Raw genomic sequence first — 19,882 nt, 5'->3', positions numbered from 1 at the left:
CGTGAGTTCAAATCAGTTATTTATGAAAACGTGCTTCCCTCTACGTTAGGAGATTGTGTCTAAGAGTAAAGGCGGTTAATAAACAGAAAACGCGTGCGCGTCCTCAATAATTTTTATGAAAAATCTTTGATCTGGATGTCTATTTTAAAAATTATACAAAAAAAATATCGGGAAGACGTACAGAGTCTTACAAGATCACACCTTTGTTCGTGGACCTCCTAAGAATACCGAAATCCTAATCGATAACATATGAAATAAGGGCAAAATGATCCCCTCCCATGTCATATTTGAAAATAGCAATTTACCCATTTATGTTAATATATATATATATATATATTTCAGTATTTTTAAAAAATACAAAATTTACACCTACAATGTATGATGACCGCTCATAGTATAAAAGGGTATTTTGTTTTCTTTTTTAAGAATACAATAGATAACTGAAGAAAAAAGAATTTATAAAGGAATAAAATACTATTTTCGAATAACACCGGGTATGGGATACCTTTTGCCCTATGAAATAATGATAATTTTTCTAGTAAGGCTAAAAATAAATGTCAAATGTTAAAGCAACTCGTCACACAAGCAACACAATACATATATGAGTACCTATATCCATGTATATTTCAGCTAATAATGTTAGATTTAGTTATTTTAGAATTCTTTTATTATACATCAGATAAAAAAAATCGATCGTGAAATTTCTTAACAATTGCAATTGATGCGTATTGGAATTTAGCCGCATCATAATAATCGAAAGATTTTTACAAAAATTCTAAGATTAAATGATGACTAACCTGCAAACAAAAAAATTAGTACTCAAACGCTTAATTCAATAATTACTTAACTAAAAAAATGATAGAAATACTTGAAATATAACGAAGATTGTGTAATAATGGAATTGGAATGAGATAATATTATGATAAAGTTATAACAATATCATGGAGTGTAAGATATACTGAAAAATAGCTGAAAAATGAGAGTAAGGATAAAAGATAAAATGAATTGCGGTTTGAACTTATATTAAAAAAGTTATGACTATTTAAATGAGTCTTGTCAGTCAGCCTGATTTCTATGAGTTCCGTTTTACCAGTTGCTTTCAGGTCAGTTGTCGTCAATATAGGGGAGGTTTGTTAGAATTTTATTAATATGATATGTCTTATGATGTCAAAAAAATATGTTATGTGTCATCCTTGTTGTCCGTCAAATCATGATGCTAGATTGGCTCAAGTCATGATGCTGGATTGACCTACCAAATTAATAAGTAACAGATGGGTTATAGGTCAAATGCCTCGCTCATGGGCCAACAAGATCGTGTCTGCTGAGTTGGTCAATAGGAACCCACATTTTTAAAGATTTTAAGACTAGAGGCTATGTGAATAAATAGCGTGAACATCTCCCGACTTAGTATAAGGCATGAAATTAGGTATTGGTTCCCGTTATTGACTAGACATCTATACTCATAACTTGAAATTCCGTTTATTCTACTAATCGACATGGGAAAACCTATCCCATTCAATTCATCACCGTGGCCACAATTTCTAAGAATTTAAACAAGTCTTAGGGCATATAGGAGATAGTGTTATCACAACACTAACACAAATCAGATTCTTTCGTGGATCCCACTAACTTCAGTACTCATTTTGACTGCACTGAATAAGGTTTATAGTGAACGCATCTCACGATACAACCCACCATCATATGCATGCGATTGCCATTGTTCCTCAAGTTCAAGGACTAATATAATACTATCGGAGCCGTGAATTTTATCACACTAACCAAACCTCCAAAGTTTCCATACAACGATTCTCGCAAGTCAATTTAGACGGTTCGACAACCTAGCCAGCCAATCTACTAAAATTGCCTAAATGACTACGTTTTCTGTTGATAAAAATATGACATTGTAATACTTAGTGCAAGTATTTATAGGATTTTTTTACCATGTGTAAATAGCAATTTGTATTCAATTTTTTGCTAATATTAACAAATCTAATAAATTTTGACTAATTCATAGATCTATTTATTAAAAAAAATATATTAAACGTACTAAATATATTTTTTTCAAATTATAAAAAATATATGCATAATTATACTAAACATCCTGTAAGGTGGCGTAATTATCCCCAAATTATGACTTGAAACAGAAGTCGTGTTTTCCTTGATAATCAGGGAAATCGTGCTCTTGGTATCTTCTATGTACAGTACTCGCAAATTTTTATACCCCCTGTTCGCATTTCGCAGCGGCGTTCTGATTGATTTCTCTCAATTTACTAGAGTCTGTCGAAGCTGAAATTGTTTCAGCAATGTCTTGAAAGAGTAAGAGATTTCCCAGGCGGTTCTTTAATTATGCTGCGCGCCCTAATCCGTACACCGGCGGAGCCCTTTAGCTGTGCTCGCCGCCTTCTGCACTCCGCCACGGCTTCACTGGTCAAGGAGACCGGCCTTTATGGATTCGACCACTTAAAGACTGCTAAAGGTTTTCAACGCATGGTTGATGATGCAATTGAGCGGTAACAAAGTGAAGAATTTTCATTTATTCCTTTATGATTTCAATAACTGCTTAATGTTGTTGTCGTTGCTGTCTTTCTAGGTCTAATGAGCTCGTGAATTATATTGCTGGAATGCCTTCAGCTCCTGAAATTATTAAATCAATGGATGATATATCTGATACGGTATGTTTTCTACGGCTTTTAGTTGTGCTTTAAGTGTGAGTATTTATGAATGCTGGTTATGATTACATTACATGTGCATGAAGTGAAGAGAAACTTAGTGTAGAATTCTTTAGTGGAGATGGAGAAGTTAGAAATGTTGATTTCTTATAGTACTACTTTGGGGAATTGTTTGCTACGCTCCATTTCATTTTTAGTGCGAAGGTGAAAATGGGCAAAAAAATGACTTCGAACATAGTATAGTACGAGTGTTAGGATGGTTTAACAATACGCCCCAAGAAAAAGGAAAAAAGAATAATCGACCCTACTCCCTTTTTCTATATTACTTACATGTGTGAAACTATCAAATATTCACTATTAAGATATGATTTAACATCTTCACTAACCCTTTGTCTCCTCAAAATACAATGGCAGATATATTTTTATCACTTGCAATATTTTTTTTTCAGTTATTATGAGAACATGATTTGACATATAGAATAACTTTGTCTCCTCAAAAAACAATATCAGACAAAATTTTCAGCACTTCTCAACCATTTCTGGATATAATATCAAATACTAATTAAATTCTCCAATACACTGTTCAAACCCTCCAAAATTCAAATTAACTTTTTATACCATTCAACAGTGTGCTTACTTTAGCAACACCAAGTGATTCAAATGTTTGCTTTTTTGATAGGTTTGTACGACCATTGACTCTGCAGAATTGTGTAGGCATACGCATCCGGATAGGTGAGCTTTTAATTCATCCATTTGTGCTCTTAATGCATGTGTACATTAATAGTTTAGTATTTTAACTTTTTTATGTGTTTTTCTAGGGAATTTGTTGAGGAGGCAAGCAGGGCATCTCTTCGTTTGAATGAATATCTACATGTGAGGTGACTGCTGACCGGTGGCTTGTTTTCATAACTCATACCCGGTACCTGGCAATGCCTATGGAACATTGGAACTAAAACTATGGCCTAAAGAAACAATTTACTGGGATTTCCATTTTCCATATGAGAACTTTTACTCCAGATAACCAGAATAGAATGCAAAGGATGAATCATTGATCAAGTCCTACCACATATGAATCTTTAGCCAAGTTTCTAACATTTTTATATTTACTATCAGCATTTAACCAGTGCATATGTATTTGCTTTAAGAGGATTCAAATTTGTTGCAAGCTGTAGATAATTAGATTTAGTAATCTTTATGAAGAGAGAAGTATGACAAAAATAGTGGTATCAAATGCCACCAGAATGAGAAGATCTTTTATTCCAAAAAGACCTGGTTTGTTTTTGAATTATCAGTTGGTGGTGCTGTAAAAATATATGGGGAAGTTCTTACCAGAACAGAGCTTGAATTAACTACTGGATTATAATGTTCGTTTCATAAAAAACATAATCTGTTAGCATTAATTATTGAGTATACTGCATGTTTGCAGTATCTTAACTAGACCCCAGTTTTGTATCTTACTTTGAGAAAAGCTGTTCAACCGTAAATTTTGTTTCATAAGACAAAATTGTCTGTTAGTATTTTTTGTTCAGTATAATAATGGAAAATATTGTTCGCAGTATCTTAATTCGAATCCTAGTTTATATCATGCGATTGTAAAAGCCGAGCAAAATAATCACATGCTTACTGAAGAAGCTCGGAGGACTGCCCGTCACCTACGCATTGACTTGGAGAAGGGTGGAATTCATCTCAGCCCTGGTACTGATCCTTGATGACTAGCGTCTTCTTCTTCCACTCTTAACATTTTGATTCATAATATCCCTCATTTGCTTGACAGAGAAACTGGATCGAGTTAATCAGCTAAATATAGAAATTCTGCAGCTTTGCAGACAGTAAGTTCATATTTCTTCTTAGATAACTTATTCTTTGTTTCTTTTTTCTCTGAAGGTGTTCTTCACACTAACATTTAAAAGATGTAATTTATAATCAAAACCTCAAACTTGCTTGTCTGCTTGTTTTCACCTTGTAATATGTATGTATATGAATTCACAGGCAGTGGAAGAACCAAAATTTACTTACTTGATGGTGGGCAAATTTAAAATGTTAAAATTCTTGACATCAATTAAATGACAAAATTTTGTAATATTATGATGCAATTAAAATTCCAAGATAAAAATTAAACTGGCTACCTACCTAAATGCAATCTGAATCTTTGTTATTAATAAAAGACAAAAGTAATTTGGACAAGTAGCAATCAACTTGTCATTATAAAAACCATTAGATCAAAATTTGGTATTATTTTTAACATGGTCACTCAAATATATAGCAAATTACCAAGAAACTTTAATAAGGTTTCTTATGTATAATTTTAACTAATGCCGAAAGATACTAAATATTGACTAACTAGCAGAAAACATTTGACAGACTCACTAAGGTTCAATCTTATCGAAGGTTGACAGTGGTTATTGCTCAGGGAGGACTGAGGAGTGGAGAGCTATGCCAGCCAAGTTATTATTATGTTATTTTTCTGCTAGACACTAGTTTTTCTTTTATATTTTCAGTTGGTTGATTGATAGCAAGATGTTTTGCATGTATTTCTTGATTGATCAGGTTCAACGAAAATATTATCACTGACCCAGGTCATGTGGATATATTTCCAGCTTCACATTTACCAAAAAAATTGCACCATCTCGCCAAGACCATCTACCGCCCTTCATCATTTGCATCAAAGAGATCAACAGGGCCAGACTGTAATTTGAAAGAGAGAGGATTTCGCTTAGTGACAGAACCTAGCACTTTGTGTTCTATTTTGCAGTTGGTGTCTGATGCTGAGGTGTGTTCTAACTTGAATTTATTCATCTTGCAAATTGAATTTCACCTTCTAAAATGTAGGTTTTGTTTTTCCCCTTGAGATTGAGGAAAAAGGTTTTTGACTGATTTTTCAACACCAGAAAAGAGGTTCATTAGATTAGTAATGTAATTCGTAAGTATGTCTTCACTACATATGAATCGTGAGTTATAGTTTGTTTGTAGGGATTTGGATTATAGTTCTTAGACAGAATGATTCCTTTTATTTGGTCACTAGAATCGGTACATGGATTCATTCCAAACACAATTTTTCTTAATTTGATTTGATAAAACAATTTAACTTTGTTCACACCACATTTTATCTTATTTATTATCCAGGTTAGAAAGATGGCTTACATCAGAGGAAATTCAGTGCCACGTGCAAACCTGGTAGTCCTTGATAAGCTTCTTGCAGCACGTCATGAATTTGCTGAGGTTAGCATGCCCATATATTATACGATAGCAGAAGTAGACTGGAAATGACCGACTTCACTGGAGACAGAAGTTAGTTTTTTCTACAGACTATGGTGATGGTGGGGAGAGATGACTTGTACTAACTGATTGAGCTTAAAAACTGTTTCCATATCTTATGACTGGGAGAGAAAATTATTCGAGGTCTTTTTTGGTTGAAGCAAACAAACGTTCTGTTAATTGTTGCTCCAAAGTCATCCATCACGTGCAATAACCTATGCTTACAGAGGCCCAAGTTAGTTTTGAATGATTAATGTGGTAATGTTTATGGGTGATAGAATATTTGAAAATATTATCTCCAATAATTGTTGTCTTTATGTCGTTTTTCCAAATGCAACTTTTTCTTCCCTAACTCTGACTTGCATGTCTTTTCTTGATTTTCATTTTTTTTTCTGATACAGAAAACCTCATATTAATACCATTTTCCTAATCTGTCACATGATCACTATATGCAGATAATGGGATATAAGTCTTATGCTGAATTTGCTCTGAAGGATAATATGGCTTCGTCGCCTGAAGTTGTTCTGTCTTTTCTGAATGAAATGAGTAAAACGGTCAGACCCAAGGCTGAGGAGGTATGATACTGATTACAGCTTATGCTTAAGACGTGAAAGTTAGCTAGAAAATTTTTCTGCTGCCGACAACATCTTTTCCTTAATATATATTATTGAATGTTCTCACTGCAGGAGTTCAAGAAAATTTTGGATTTTAAGATGGGAGAGAGTGGCCAATTAGTTGAAGACTTGGAGCCATGGGATGAGCCATACTTCACAAGAATGATGAAGTCTTCCGCCCAAAATTTGGATTATTCAGTTAATATGCTATTTCACAAACTTTGATTTCTAGTTCGTCTTGTTCATCTAAGCAGTATGACTCAATGTACATGGACTAGCACATGCGTCCAGCTGTACCTATCTTGTTCATTCTGTAGTTGGCAAGTCTTTCACAGTCAGCTTTCTGCTTGAGTAACTAGTATTACATTTCTTTCCTTGCTTGTCACTTTGATAAAATACACTGCTTTTATTTAATGAAGATCACTTTGTTCTCTTTAGAAATAGAGAATATTAAAAGTTGCTCCAGAGGAGTTCCAAAAGGGCATGTGACACAAATTAAAAAGTTTGAAAATCTTAAATAAATTCACTTTGATGAGGATAAAATCTCTCACTTTTTCTGCTGACTGATATCTGTGGAAAACCTTGAGACCTGGTAAATAATCCATGCAATATGAAGGAGTTCACAACCAGGAAACGGTTGCCAAAGATAACAAATGGTGGATAAATTGCTTATGTGATTTACTGCTAGTATATTGGATTGAAATGAATGGAATGCATGCATAGTTGCATTTGATTACAGTGATGTGCAAGAGCAGCAAGATGATCTATGAATAAGTTCTAGTGACTGAAAATCTCTAATTTAATGTTGGTTCTTTTTCTTTGTTATTCTTGCGAACCATGACAATATCTTGTATAACTTTTCAGGTGGTTGTGTCATATTTTTCCTTGCCACAATGTATTGAGGGGTTAAAAGTGCTGGCTCAGTCATTGTTTGGTGTGAAATGCCATGAGATTCCTCTTGGGCATGGTGAATCATGGCATCCAGATGTGCTGAAGTTATCTCTACACCATCCTGATGAGGTGCATAAGTGGATATCTTTACTTTTAGTTGTACCCACCCTCCTCCCTACCCACTTTACAGGATAATTACTAAAGATGAGACATTGTAGTTCCGGTACATTGCACCATGAAACAATACATGCTTTAGTATCTGTATTTACTCTTAGCTAGTATCATAATGAATCTTGTAGATGGCAAAGTTGTGGACTCATTTAATTGTCATGCAGGGTGTCATCCTGTGGCTGTTTTTTATTTCACATGGAACTGCAATTCAAGTGGTCCAGTAACTATGGGTTTCTGTACTGTTTTCATGTGCTTCTTAGTTTGTAGCCTAATATTCAGCCTTTATATTCACTGGTTTTTTATTAGTTTGTTTCACCGAGAGTGATCAAGGAAAAACCTGCCAGCTTCCATTGTTTTCTTGGCGGTTGGGGGGCCTTCTTTATGTGCAACAAACTATTGTATTTTTATTTTGTATATTGTGGCTGTAATTGCGCAATCAAGCATATTACACGTTAAAAAGCAGGAAACATGATGTCAAATTTCACCTTCAGCAAGTCAAATAATACATGTATCGAATATATTTGTAGGTCTTGGACATTGTAGCATATGGGACTTTGATGTTTGATTGTCATTAAGAATTGTTAAGTAGCATTCACATAATCCTCTTCTAACCTATAACAAATTGAATTCACCCTCAGAAACATTTGAAGCAAAAGTTCCTTCTAATGTTGAATAATATGCCGTGATGCAGGGAGACTTGGGGTATTTGTACCTCGATTTGAAATCAAGAAAGGGGAAGCATCCGATTTGTGCACATTTTGCTATCAAAGGGGGCCGTCGAATCTCAGAAACAGACTACCAGTTACCAGTACGCATAATTGCTTTCTTTTCCTATTGTTTGCTGTACCTTCCGGGATATTTTGTAATTGTTATTAGAAAGCTAGAATGCATGAAGTTGCAGTACTTGCGTATTGGCGCTTGATAATTAGAATTCCTGCTTAGAGGTTACCTGGAGTAATCGATGACTATTGGCATATTGACATGTATTATTATATGGTGAATAACCTTGTTAGTGCTCACATAATATGATATATTATTCTTCTTATGATTAAGAAAAGGTGGGGGGATGAGTTTGCAGGTTCATTACATAGATATGTAACCTGCTGAAAAGATAGTGACAGAAAAATGGCCTCTTCCTTGGGAATTTATAGGATTTCAGATTTAGTTTACCTAACCACTCAAACCCCCCACTCATAACACTCACAATGGCAAGCATGCATATTGGCTCAAACATGGGGAGAGCAGAAAAGTATAAAAGACAACTTGTCAAGCCCATATCAGCATTTGCCATTGACATGCAGCATATCATTGTTGATATTGGCAGTAGTTGTATGTTGAAATGGGTTATTTTTTTATTATGCAGATAGTAGCCCTTGTATGCAATTTTCCGGGTTCAAATTTTGCATCGGTGCATCTTCACCATTCTGATGTAGAAACTCTATTTCATGAGTTTGGGCATGCTCTTCACTCATTGCTGTCAAGAACGGTATGATGGTTCCTTTGAGTTGAGTATATTAAACATCATCCTTGTTTAACTGCCAGAATTTTAATTCTGAGGTGATTTTTCTTTCAGGATTACCAACATTTTTCAGGGACCCGAGTAGTTCTTGATTTTGCTGAAACACCTTCAAACCTGTTTGAGTGAGTAGATTTTTACATCTAGAGGCCTTACTTTTCTGTAGCGATGCTTAAATGAACTCAAAACTTGCATTATGTTTGGTTTTGTTTCTCAAAACCATTTTCCATCAAAAGAATCACAACCAAACATATTATAAACTTTCTGAAACCTCTTTGCCGAAATTTTGTTAGAGCCCCTAGTCAATATTACTACTGTATATAGTCCAATTAATATAGTCTTATATCTTTATAGATGTTTAAATGATTCGATCGATTTACATCTTCCTATCACTATCTAATATAATAATAGTATAAAAATATAAAACTTTGATGCGATATACTAACCATAAAATGCGTTGCATGAAAAGACATCCGAAGAAAACAATGTCTTCCCAAAAATTAACGTCAACATATTTCATCTTCCCCAATTCTTTCTTCAAAACTCATTTCCAATAAACATTTCCCAGACAAACCACACAAACATATCCAACTAAAGCTTTCAATTTTTTTGCTTTATCTTCATTGTGTTCTATGTTAAAGCATGCATCAATATACTTAAAGCTATGAGGTCCAAAAGATAAAGAATCTTTCGGGGGTTGTTTGTGTCTCTGCATGTTCAAACATGCACCAAATTTCTGGCTGTACTCTTATAGAAGAAATGAAGCTCTAGCTTGAGCATTGTTCATCTTTCTTTTCTTTTTCCTGGTATGACAGGTATTATGCATGGGATTATCGGGTCTTAAGGAAGTTTGCTAAGCATAATTCAACAGGTGATCCGATACCTGAAAAGTTGGTGCAATCACTAATAGGAGCTAAAAATATGTTTGCTGCAACTGAATTGCAACGCCAGGTTTGTTGTCGAAGGACCAAACAAATTGTTAATGTCCGCAATAGATTGTTATGAAATTTACTTGTTTCTTGCTTCTTTTCCAGGTCTTCTATGCCTTGATTGACCAAGCACTTCATACAATGCAGCCTTCGTCGGTCAAAGATACTGTTTCTATAGTTGCAGATCTGAAAAGAGAGCACACAAGTTGGAAGTACGTGGAAGGAACACATTGGCACACGCGATTTAGTCATCTTGTTACTTATGGTGCAGGTATGTCCCTGGCCGAGAGCTTGACATAGTTGCCATTAAATGCTAGAAGGTTAAGTTGTAAATGCCTGTAACATAACATATTCAACACTATAAAACTTGAGTTTCAACTCTAGTACAGTTTCTTATGATTTATTTGCTGCATTTAGAATTCTTGATTTCCATTTGAAGAGGGGAAAAAACGAATTCTTGATATCTTGTGAAAATAGAGGAACGATTCTGAACAACCTAAAAAACATCGGGACATCTATAAAAACAAGAAAAAATCACGTCCACTGCCGGAGGGCTCTCCTTAAGATGATCGATTTGTGGAGATAACAAAATTTATGTTAAAGGAAAAAGACTGCACTATTGTTTCTTGTCATGGTCCCATTTTAAAAGGGAACTGAAAAGAATTGTACCTAGTGGCTAGTATGCATGTTATGTTTTGAGTCCTTGTTTAGTTAGTTAGCAATTTGTGACTCAACGTTTTTACTCTAAGTAAGCTTCTGTTCTCGTCCTCCTTTTGTGTCGCCACAGGTTACTACAGCTATTTGTATGCAAAATGCTTTGCTGCAACCATCTGGCAAAAGATATTACAGCAAGACCCGTTGTCGCTGGCTGCAGGATCTGCTCTTAGGTCAAAATTCCTGCAGCATGGAGGAGCAAAAGATCCAACCATCATATTGAACGATCTCGTGGGGAATAGTGTGGTAAGGAAACAAAATGGAGGCATAATTCCTGATATAACGAGCCTTGTTGAGGAGATGCAACTATCCAACTCGAGCTGATTGCCCCTTGACTACCTAAGAAGTAGAGGAAATGAGACACCGAATGAAATAGCCACTGTGAGTGATTCAAACACACGGTGAACAATATGACTTTGAAGTTATATTGTTGTCAAACACCATTTGACTTGAAGAAACATCGATAAGCAAGTAATGGCTTGGGGAAACCTGATTGCTGCAAGAACATTTTCTGCTTTCCTCTCTGTCCCACAGCACGTCCCACAGCACCTCCGTTGAGCAAGTCATCATTTCTATATACACTTTGAGATCTATACTCGATCATACCGGATCTGATTGATTCTGTTGTGCAATTAGGATAGATGCAATTGTATCATGTTATAAAAGTATACCTAAAATTAAGGGATAATTCCAGCTTCTCTCCCCTGAGCTAAGTGCACGTGTTTGCTACAATTGGGAATTGCACTCTAGGGTTTGCTGCATTCAAGGTCAATTGATAGCTTAGTGCAGTTGTTTCTTCTTCCTGTCCTAGGCAGAACATTCTTCTCTTCTAGAAAATTTTGACGAACCGAATCAGTGAGTTGATAGTGTAGGAGTTCAATATTTACTTCAATTATGCCCTACGGTCTATAGCAGTGCAGCCGCTAGCCTTTGGTTTGAAGCTTGGCTTCTCATTTTATCAAATGATTCATATGGTCAGGTCTACCTATTCCCAAGGTAAAACTACACTTTTGATTTCATAAAAGAGGGAATTCAACAATTGTAATTATTTGCTTTATGAAAATTTTAAGATAGTTTTAAATTTAGATAAATTTGACAAATTTAGCCCTATACTTTATAGAATTTTTAGAATAATCTCAAAAATTGAGAAAATTCAAGACATTTAGTCTCATATCCAAGTTTTTGTCAAAAAATAGATGACAGAAACACATGCAATGCCACTTTTGTTAGATTGGTTGTTGACTGCTCAAATAATTGATGGACATGCACAAGTCAAAGCTTGGGCCTGAAGCATTTGCGTAGTACTTCAATTCATTTTTTGAGTATTTTGTTGTGTTTTGTAAAGATAAAGAGAGAAAAACAAAATACGAAGCTATCGCCATAGCTCCAAAATATTAGTCAGATTGAAATTCCAGCAAACAAGGTATTGGTTCACATTCAACCTGTGTAAGTGACTTTAGATATATGATCTCCACGTAAGAAGTAGTGAATTCATTCAACACATAACTTAGGCCATTTCTGGAACCTTGGCTATCCTTAAACATGATTTTTATGACTTGTGAAAGGTTCCATGCATACTAATAACGTGAATTTTTCTTACCTAGAAAGCGATAAGAATCCAGCATCAATAAGCTAATGTAACTATAACTTCTTACCATATTCATCTTTTCTACCATTCGTTGGTCAATTCTCATCCTGTTTTACTAGTAAGAACATGATGCTGCTCGCTTATACCAATATTGCACTCAAATTAACCTCCAACTATTCATCCATCAGTATCCTGCTGCAACGATGAAACAATGCCATGTGGACGATGGAAATGGATGTTAGCATTTCAAGTCGGGCATAAATCCCACCCATCAGGCATGCAGAACTCGTGGAAACTTGATACAGACTGCAGTACATGGGCGTTGGTATCATGCAGGCCTGAGTCAAATAACCATGTCACAAGTATATGGCTTTTACAGCCAGGCACCATCTCAATCTCACTCTCAAAACTCCAGTGTATGGAATCATTCCTCTTGAGGGAACTTGGCGACTTAACAGGTCCTTTCCCAGATTTTTTATTTTCTATACCAATATCAGCCTATAATGACTAGAAACAGTAAATTACCTGGTCATATACCTAGAAAGGTTGGTAATATGATGAACCTGGTAAGTCTGGCTCTGGGTGGAAACCAGTTCTCCAGCAGGATACCGGGCTTGTGGAAGTTGAGACGTCTGGAGAAACTCGACTTAAGCAATAGTTGCCTCTCAGGTGCTATTCCAAGCAGCTCCCTGGGGCTGAAGCAGCTTCTTATGCTGAATTCAAGCTGGAACCAGCTCAGTGGTAGTGTACCAGATATCTTTTCAGCATTCACTTTTCTAAAAGTTGTTTGCCTTGCTGATAATTATTTCTCAGGGAAAAACCCTAAAAGCCTGTTGAATGTCGAAGGTGGTTAGCAACCTGGGGCACAATGTCTTTAACAGGAGAAATACAAATTTTCCAGACAGGTTAAATTCAATTAATAGAATTGAATCTCTCCTAGAGCCAGTTTTCTGGGAGTTGTGCAAAGAAGTTTTGGCAATTCTATCGAAATCTGTCCTTGATGATTCTCATAATAAGCTTACTGGTTCTTTTCCTGAAATGAGATTCGCATATAATGTGGACACTCTGGACTTGTCATACAGTGATTACCATTTCAGAAACATCCCCAAATGGATTGGTAACACATCTCTAAAGCTGGTGAAATGTGGGATCAAGATGAAGTTGAACAATCGGAAACCAACTGCTTTTCATGCCAAAATAGTCTTTCTCAGAATGAATTAACAAACAGGAAGTCCACTTCAACTTTTCATTTGGAAGGATTCTGGGCATCACATATTAAGTTAATATTTGATATGAAACACATGAAGATTGGCAAAAACTTGAAGTACCTGGGTTTGTCAAACAATATGGTGTCTGCAAATGTGCCCAAGACCATTTCAAGGCTTCAAGAATTGAATCTTAGCCACAACTATCTATGTGGTCCTCTTCCATCCACAAAATTCCCGTCCAGTCCATTTCTTGGCAATGATTGTCTTTGTGGAGCTCCATTGCCACCCTGCAAAGTCTAATCATTGTTCACAAATGCAGGTGGTTAAATTTCTGGCATTTGTGTTTGATAAGACACCTCTTAGGCATTTGAGTGTGTTTGTCTTATTGTCTTCTTTGTATCTAAATTTATATCAAAGTACAACTGCAGCAAAACACTTGGAATCTAGTTTTTATAATAAAGGCAATATGTACATCATTAAGGCTTTGCCTCAATACTTATGATGGTTTCACCAGCAAATTTGAGGCACGGTCGCTAGGATTATAACTTGTTTGAGGAATATCCTTTTTGGGTATTTCTGCTTCTGTCACTTTGTATCTTGGAATAATGTGTATAACTGTCCTGAATTAATGTGTTCTATATTTGAATTGAATATGCAGATCAATTATGTTCTGCTTCATTATTGCTTCAACTGTTTCACAGCAACAGGAGACCCTTCACTTTCAAGAGTCGCCACCCATTCCTTGATGATCGAATTCACTTCATTCGGCAGCTCGTCGTGAGGGCAGTGCCCTGATAACAGAAAAGCAGTATAAGCAACAACAATTGGCAAAAGGAATAGCATGTAATAAGGTGGATAGAATGATTGAAACATAAAACAAGAATGCAATAAACTCACCAGCATTTACTTCTTTTATTGCTATCCCTCTGCAGTGCTCTTGAAACATAGCTAACATCGACTTGGAGTCAGACAGTGGATCTTTCATTCCCTAACAAGACAACAAACAATAATTTGGATAAAGAAGAAAACAAATCACAAAAATAAAGGCCCTTGCAAGGTTTCAGATAGGAAACATCACCTGTATGACAAGTATCTTCTTCTCAAATCCCTCCAAAAGATAATTTAAAGCGAGTGAAAGATCAAAACTGAAGATGCTTTCTAAAACAAAAATCACGCCAGGATCATATGACTAAAGTTGTTAAGGCCAAGCAGTTGTAGCTTAATAAAAAAAGGAACCATGTCTGAAATAAAGCTCTCTTTTATAATTGAGGGAGAAAGAGGAGTTAGGGGCTAATATATACATTATATATGTACATATATATACACACAGATTCCTAACATATAGTTCTTGAAGGATACAGCTCTAATCATCTCATTTATGAGCTGATCATCGGCTCTATCGGTTTTCTGCACAACATGGTTTTAGGAATTAATAATATACTCACTGTCTGAATGAGGAACCAAAAGTAGGAAAACCCTTACTGCTGGATAAAAACTCCTCAATATGTTCCTGATATTGAATCTCAAGTACACCAAAAGGAGTCTAGCACCCAACCACACTGCTCCTGAAGTTCGCCTATCCTGAAATATTAATTGAACAAATACGAGCCAGATGGGAGATTATATCACATGTATGGACTGAGCCCAGAAACCTATAATATCACATGCAATTCCACAAACTGGAAATAATCTACTAAAGGGAAATAACAGTTGACTATGAATTTCAGTATCTCTTACTCCTGAATAGCCCAAAGCAGAATATCCAGGAATAATGTTGCCAGCAGTGTTCATAAGGACAACAGACTTGGCTATTGAAGACCAGATACCAGCAACGATAGCAACAGAATATCCTGTAAACGAGTGACAAAATAGTCAGTTAATCAAAAGTACGATGAGAGAGAGAATTCCAAAGACTTCCACCCTGCATCCTTTTCTTTCTCCCCTACCCTTCTCTGGAAGGGGAGAAGCAGGCATTTCTTTTGTCTTTCTTTATTTTCTTATCTATCATTTCCATGTCATTGTAGAGCCATTGTATCGGAGATCCACATGACGTACCGCCAATTGAGTTCCCAACAAGATGTGCAGGCTCCCCAATCACCTCAATGATAAAGTCTCGGAGCAGTTCGGCCCAAACTAGTTCAGTGTATATGATATTTGGTTTTTCTGATTTGCCAAAACCAACTAGCGTGATTGCCCAAACTCTATTTCCAGCTTCAGCCATGGGATATACATTGTCTCTGTAATGCTCCAGAAAAGCACCGAAACCATGTACAAGAAGAATGGCCGGTCCTTCATGACCAGCAGTTGTATACTGAGAAACATGGAACCACTCTTATTAGGTAAAATATCAGTAATCTCAGGTAAGTTTAACCAATGGAGTATATAATATAATGGGTCAGGAAAAACTTGCATCTGCAGATACTCACTTGGATTAGATAATTATTCCATCGCCATATCCGAATTGAGAAATTGCATGCCTTGGTTTTTTGGCATTTCAGATTCAGAAGCCAATACCACTACCCAAAGTAACGACACATATCAGAATGTTAGTCAGGCAACTGGTCATACAATCAATTGAAGTGCTTGAGCTCATAGGTCAACAAAGAAGCACATTAATTCTCCGAAAAAATTGTGGACCAACAATACCTCCATGGAAGACACAGTGTTGATTGCTGCAGCCACTGTGGTCGTAGAGTACCCAAATGGTGATAAGAATCCACCATTTCTTTCTTTCTCATACTTGATAGCTTCGTCATATACTCTTCTTCTGGAAATAATGCCAAGAAGAAGGGCTGAACCAAAAAGGGCTTGAAATGAAGCTCCTTCACGTTTTTCAGATAGACGTAGTTTTTCGTGTACCCTGTGACATAAGTTTTGACAAAGTTTGTTAGTTTCTGAAGCTTGTAGCTATAGTCCTGATGTTTTTAAATGCCTTAGTGGATGATCCTTAAAGACCAAATACCAAATTCAAAATTCCAAGTTTCGGAAGCAACATTACAGAGAACAAAACCATGTGACCTTCTTGATATTGAAACACAAGTCATTTCATTGCTTTGATACTGCACATTTTCATCTCGTTAATATATGCAACATAATCATACCAGGATGCACTTTAGCTACCTTGTTATACAGAAAAGGATTAGGCTAGCAGTGCGGCTGAAATTGCTGAATGAGGATGAAAATTACTGAACAAAATAGATGGAATGACAAATTCTTGGTTTAAACAGAAACAGCACATTTGCAGACCACTTAGTAGTTTGAAACTATCTATAAGTGAAAATGTGTAACTGCAGAACCGTCAAAACCATGTGACCTTCTTGATATTGAAACACAAGTCATTTCATTGCTTTGGTACTGCACATTTTCTTCTCATTAATATCTGCAACATAATCATACCAGATTGCACTTTAGCTACCTTGTTATACAGAAAAGGATTAGGCTAGTAGTGCGGCTGAAATTGCTGAATGAGGATGAAAATTACTGAACAAAATAGATGGAATGACAAATTCTTGGTTTAAACAGAAACAGCACATTTGCAGACCACTTAGTAGTTTGAAACTATCTATAAGTAAAAATGTGTAACTGCAGAACCATTTCCCATCCAGCCGTAATGTTGATAATTGTGACAACTAAGTATGACGTCGAGGAGGCAAATTCGCTTGTTCCAAGCAAATAAGAAATGTACCTGACTGTGTCACATGATTTTGATTCTTGAAAGTATATTATTTACCAATTATTAAAAGAGTATAAGAAATAAAAAACAAAATGCCAAAGGAATGCCTAATCAGTGAGTTGAGAAAAGGAGAAGGCCGAAGAAACTAGGAAATAAGAAATTAAAGTCTTAGATCTAGTAGACCTACTCCTGCCATTCATCTCGAGCAGTTCCTTCTAGGTAACGCAAGTATCCAGCCAAAGCATTCAAAACAAGACTAGATCCACCTCCCACAGAGCTCCCTTGGCTTGTTACAAATGCTGATTTTTCTGGTTTCTTTCTTTGGCTGGTCTTACCTGAGTCTCGCTGATTCTCTTTTTCCAGTTTGGGTGGCTTTAGCTCAACATTTCCTCTTAGGTTCTTTCTTTGAAGCAGATTTTCAGCTGATAAACTTTTGATTGAAGTCCATTCCTCCTTCTTAAAGCCCCAGCCATAAATATCGTCCCTATATTCTTTCAAATCGGCCAGGGTGGGTAGAGTACCTAAATCATATATGGCCATTATGTTCCAGCTCTCAATAGCAAGTCAGAGAACTTGGTCAAAAGAATAGCCAATACGTAAATCACTTACCCCAGGACAAATTCATCAAGTTGCCAGATAACTTTGGGGGCATAATAGGAGGAACAACAGGTGGATTTAGCTTTGTGAAGTCATTGTACGATGATGGCAGATCCACCAAACTCTATAGCCAATGTGATTATCCATAAGCTCATTGCAATAACAACAATAATGTTATAATAATAATAACAAGAATAGTAGCAGTAGTAATAATAATTGTAGTAGTACTAAACATACGAGGCAAATACCTTAACATCATAAAATGGAGTGTTCCATGTCAGAATTTTAGTGTTCTCTCCGCTCAACGATAAAGTAGATAATGACTCCTCAACAACATCTAGCATTATGCGTAGCTCATACTCCACCTCCTCTTCTGCAAAAATGCTGCTAGCCTGGACCTGTTATAATCCTCAGGGATGAACGTAAAAAATAAGTAGAAGGGCCCTCAAAATCTCTCATTCCTCGACAGCTCTATAAAATATCATACTAGAACGCGTGAACTAAATGAATGTAACCACCTCTTTGACCAGGTCGCCTATGACATTTTCTGCCCTCCCAAACTTGATCACTAGATTGGACCCTTGTTCATTTAGCAACTTCCTTAAGTCCTCCAAAGCAAAGAGGAGAAGTTCTAGCATTTCATCTGAAAATCCTGCATATATGAGGTCCTGAAGTCAGTTGCAGTAATACCAATCTAACATGACACCAAACAGCTTTACGTAACATTCAATGAGCAAATTATGTGCATCATCATACATGCATCGTAATATAATTGTGCTATTAGATTGTGAAACACCACATGTTAGCCAACAGCAGATATGTTGATCAGAAATTGCTCATAGTGAATGCCAGCCAGCAGGAGAGACCTACAGCAACCCAAAACTGTGGAAGCATACTAGCAACCAGTCACTGGTATCTGTTTATTAAACAAGACCGTGAGTAAACATTTGAGTTGCTAACTCCTATTTTCATTCTTTTCTAGGAATATATGGATTCATCAATTGTATACAATTCTTCGTTACTTACCTACCTTCAAGAGTCAGACAACAACAACACCGTACTATTTGTGAAAGTGAAAGATTAGAATCATTGATACAAAGAACAATATAAATTCTATCATTATGTAAGTAACATAGATATTACATTACACAAAATTATTAATATGCAGAATTTTTCCCTCATGTTTGTGTTTTTCAAATCTTCAAACTTATGTGTTCCAATCTACATATTTGTTTGCAGTGATACATGTATATACATTTATCTTTTCTTTATTCCATTTCAGCCAATTACACATAGTAAGAATTTGATGATTTTTATAAATGCATGTTCTTCGCATGTGCAACACATTACGCACACACATCCAGTGTGCTACAATGGCTACTATGAACTATCAGGCAGTATAGTTTCCGTTCATTCCATCAAAGTTGATCGCTTTTATGCTTAGTGAACGAATACAAACTTTAGCATGTATCAAAGCAAGTATGCACACTGACATCAACCATAATTCCTCGAGCAAGAGAAGAATCACTTACTTGACAGGATACGGCGATCAAAGACATAAAGAGGTACAACACAGCGATGCTGGGAGGCGGCCACGAGCCCTGGGTGATCCTCGACGCGAAGGTCGTGCTTGTACCACACAATGGCTGTAGTGCTGCTAGCCGCCGCACCGGATTCCACTCTCACATCGACGGCGGAGGCAGATAATCGGAACCGGGCTTTGGGCGCAAAAAATGCTCGTTTTGGGGACATTGAAACGGTAAAAAGACGGGGGAGAAAGAGAAGAGCCATGAGAGGAGGAGGAGAAGAAGCAGAGGGTATGAAATCGGGGGTTTGTTTCCATTAAATTAAGGATTGATTGAGGGTTTTGTATGTATATCTGAGTGTGTGATTGCGACTGAGAAGTATGAGAGGTGTTAGATGTGTACTACATATGGCCGTGCTGGCACAGAGATTGTGGTGGAGAGATGCACCTTAGATTTTGTGTGTGTGTGTGTGTGAGTGAGAGAGAGAGAGAGAGAGAATTTGTTCGATTTGCTGCTCATCTGGGGTTTCAG

The 19,882-nt window shown here is 36.3% G+C and overlaps 2 protein-coding genes and 1 long non-coding RNA gene across 5 annotated transcripts; 1 reads left to right on the top strand and 2 right to left on the bottom strand.

Moving 5' to 3' along the window:
• LOC105160579 (probable mitochondrial intermediate peptidase, mitochondrial) lies at positions 2,219-11,531 on the top strand. 3 transcript variants are annotated; one of them, XM_011078018.2, is made up of 17 exons: positions 2,219-2,510; positions 2,591-2,672; positions 3,349-3,401; positions 3,488-3,542; positions 4,226-4,364; positions 4,444-4,498; positions 5,217-5,439; positions 5,793-5,888; positions 6,380-6,499; positions 6,611-6,736; positions 7,403-7,558; positions 8,292-8,408; positions 8,964-9,086; positions 9,174-9,241; positions 9,932-10,067; positions 10,151-10,316; positions 10,833-11,531. In XM_011078018.2, exons 1-17 carry the CDS (start codon positions 2,347-2,349, stop codon positions 11,081-11,083), a joined length of 2,130 nt encoding a protein of 709 aa, XP_011076320.1. In that variant the 5' UTR covers positions 2,219-2,346; the 3' UTR covers positions 11,084-11,531. The 3 variants fall into 3 exon arrangements, with proteins under 3 accessions (XP_011076320.1, XP_020548895.1, XP_011076322.1); XM_020693236.1 differs by lacking the exon at positions 2,219-2,510 and having other exon boundaries at positions 2,630-2,672; positions 3,488-3,588; XM_011078020.2 differs by lacking the exons at positions 2,219-2,510; positions 2,591-2,672 and having other exon boundaries at positions 3,343-3,401; positions 3,488-3,547.
• LOC110011858 lies at positions 12,230-13,809 on the bottom strand. The gene is made up of 2 exons (XR_002286917.1): positions 13,676-13,809; positions 12,230-13,177 (listed from the first exon to the last, which is right to left on the bottom strand). It is a non-coding gene; the product is annotated as an uncharacterized LOC110011858 (long non-coding RNA).
• Positions 13,915-19,882, bottom strand: LOC105160578. Its single transcript, XM_020693237.1, has 14 exons — positions 19,358-19,882; positions 18,344-18,477; positions 18,074-18,223; positions 17,838-17,949; positions 17,416-17,749; positions 16,202-16,415; positions 15,982-16,071; positions 15,611-15,866; positions 15,293-15,405; positions 15,038-15,136; positions 14,915-14,962; positions 14,634-14,744; positions 14,453-14,543; positions 13,915-14,346 (listed from the first exon to the last, which is right to left on the bottom strand). Exons 1-14 carry the CDS (start codon positions 19,614-19,616, stop codon positions 14,234-14,236), a joined length of 2,124 nt encoding a protein of 707 aa, XP_020548896.1. The 5' UTR covers positions 19,617-19,882; the 3' UTR covers positions 13,915-14,233.

The sequence above is a fragment of the Sesamum indicum genome, linkage group LG4, assembly GCF_000512975.1.
Source record: "Sesamum indicum cultivar Zhongzhi No. 13 linkage group LG4, S_indicum_v1.0, whole genome shotgun sequence".
In the NCBI taxonomy this organism is placed as follows: Eukaryota; Viridiplantae; Streptophyta; class Magnoliopsida; order Lamiales; family Pedaliaceae; genus Sesamum; species Sesamum indicum.
This window is presented reverse-complemented; position numbering and strand designations above follow the sequence as displayed.

Excerpts from the sequence above, each read along its gene's own strand:
- LOC105160579 (XM_011078018.2), top strand. The coding sequence starts at position 2,347 with ATGCTGCGCGCCCTAATCCGTACACCGGCGGAGCCCTTTAGCTGTGCT. Across the intron at positions 5,440-5,792 it reads AGTTGGTGTCTGATGCTGAG|GTTAGAAAGATGGCTTACAT; the intron begins GTGTGTTCTAAC and ends TTTATTATCCAG. Across the intron at positions 6,737-7,402 it reads CCCAAAATTTGGATTATTCA|GTGGTTGTGTCATATTTTTC; the intron begins GTTAATATGCTA and ends ATAACTTTTCAG.
- LOC105160578 (XM_020693237.1), bottom strand. The coding sequence starts at position 19,616 with ATGGCTCTTCTCTTTCTCCCCCGTCTTTTTACCGTTTCAATGTCCCCA. Across the intron at positions 15,867-15,981 it reads GGAATAATTATCTAATCCAA|TATACAACTGCTGGTCATGA; the intron begins GTGAGTATCTGC and ends CATGTTTCTCAG. Across the intron at positions 14,347-14,452 it reads AATAAAAGAAGTAAATGCTG|GGCACTGCCCTCACGACGAG; the intron begins GTGAGTTTATTG and ends TTCTGTTATCAG.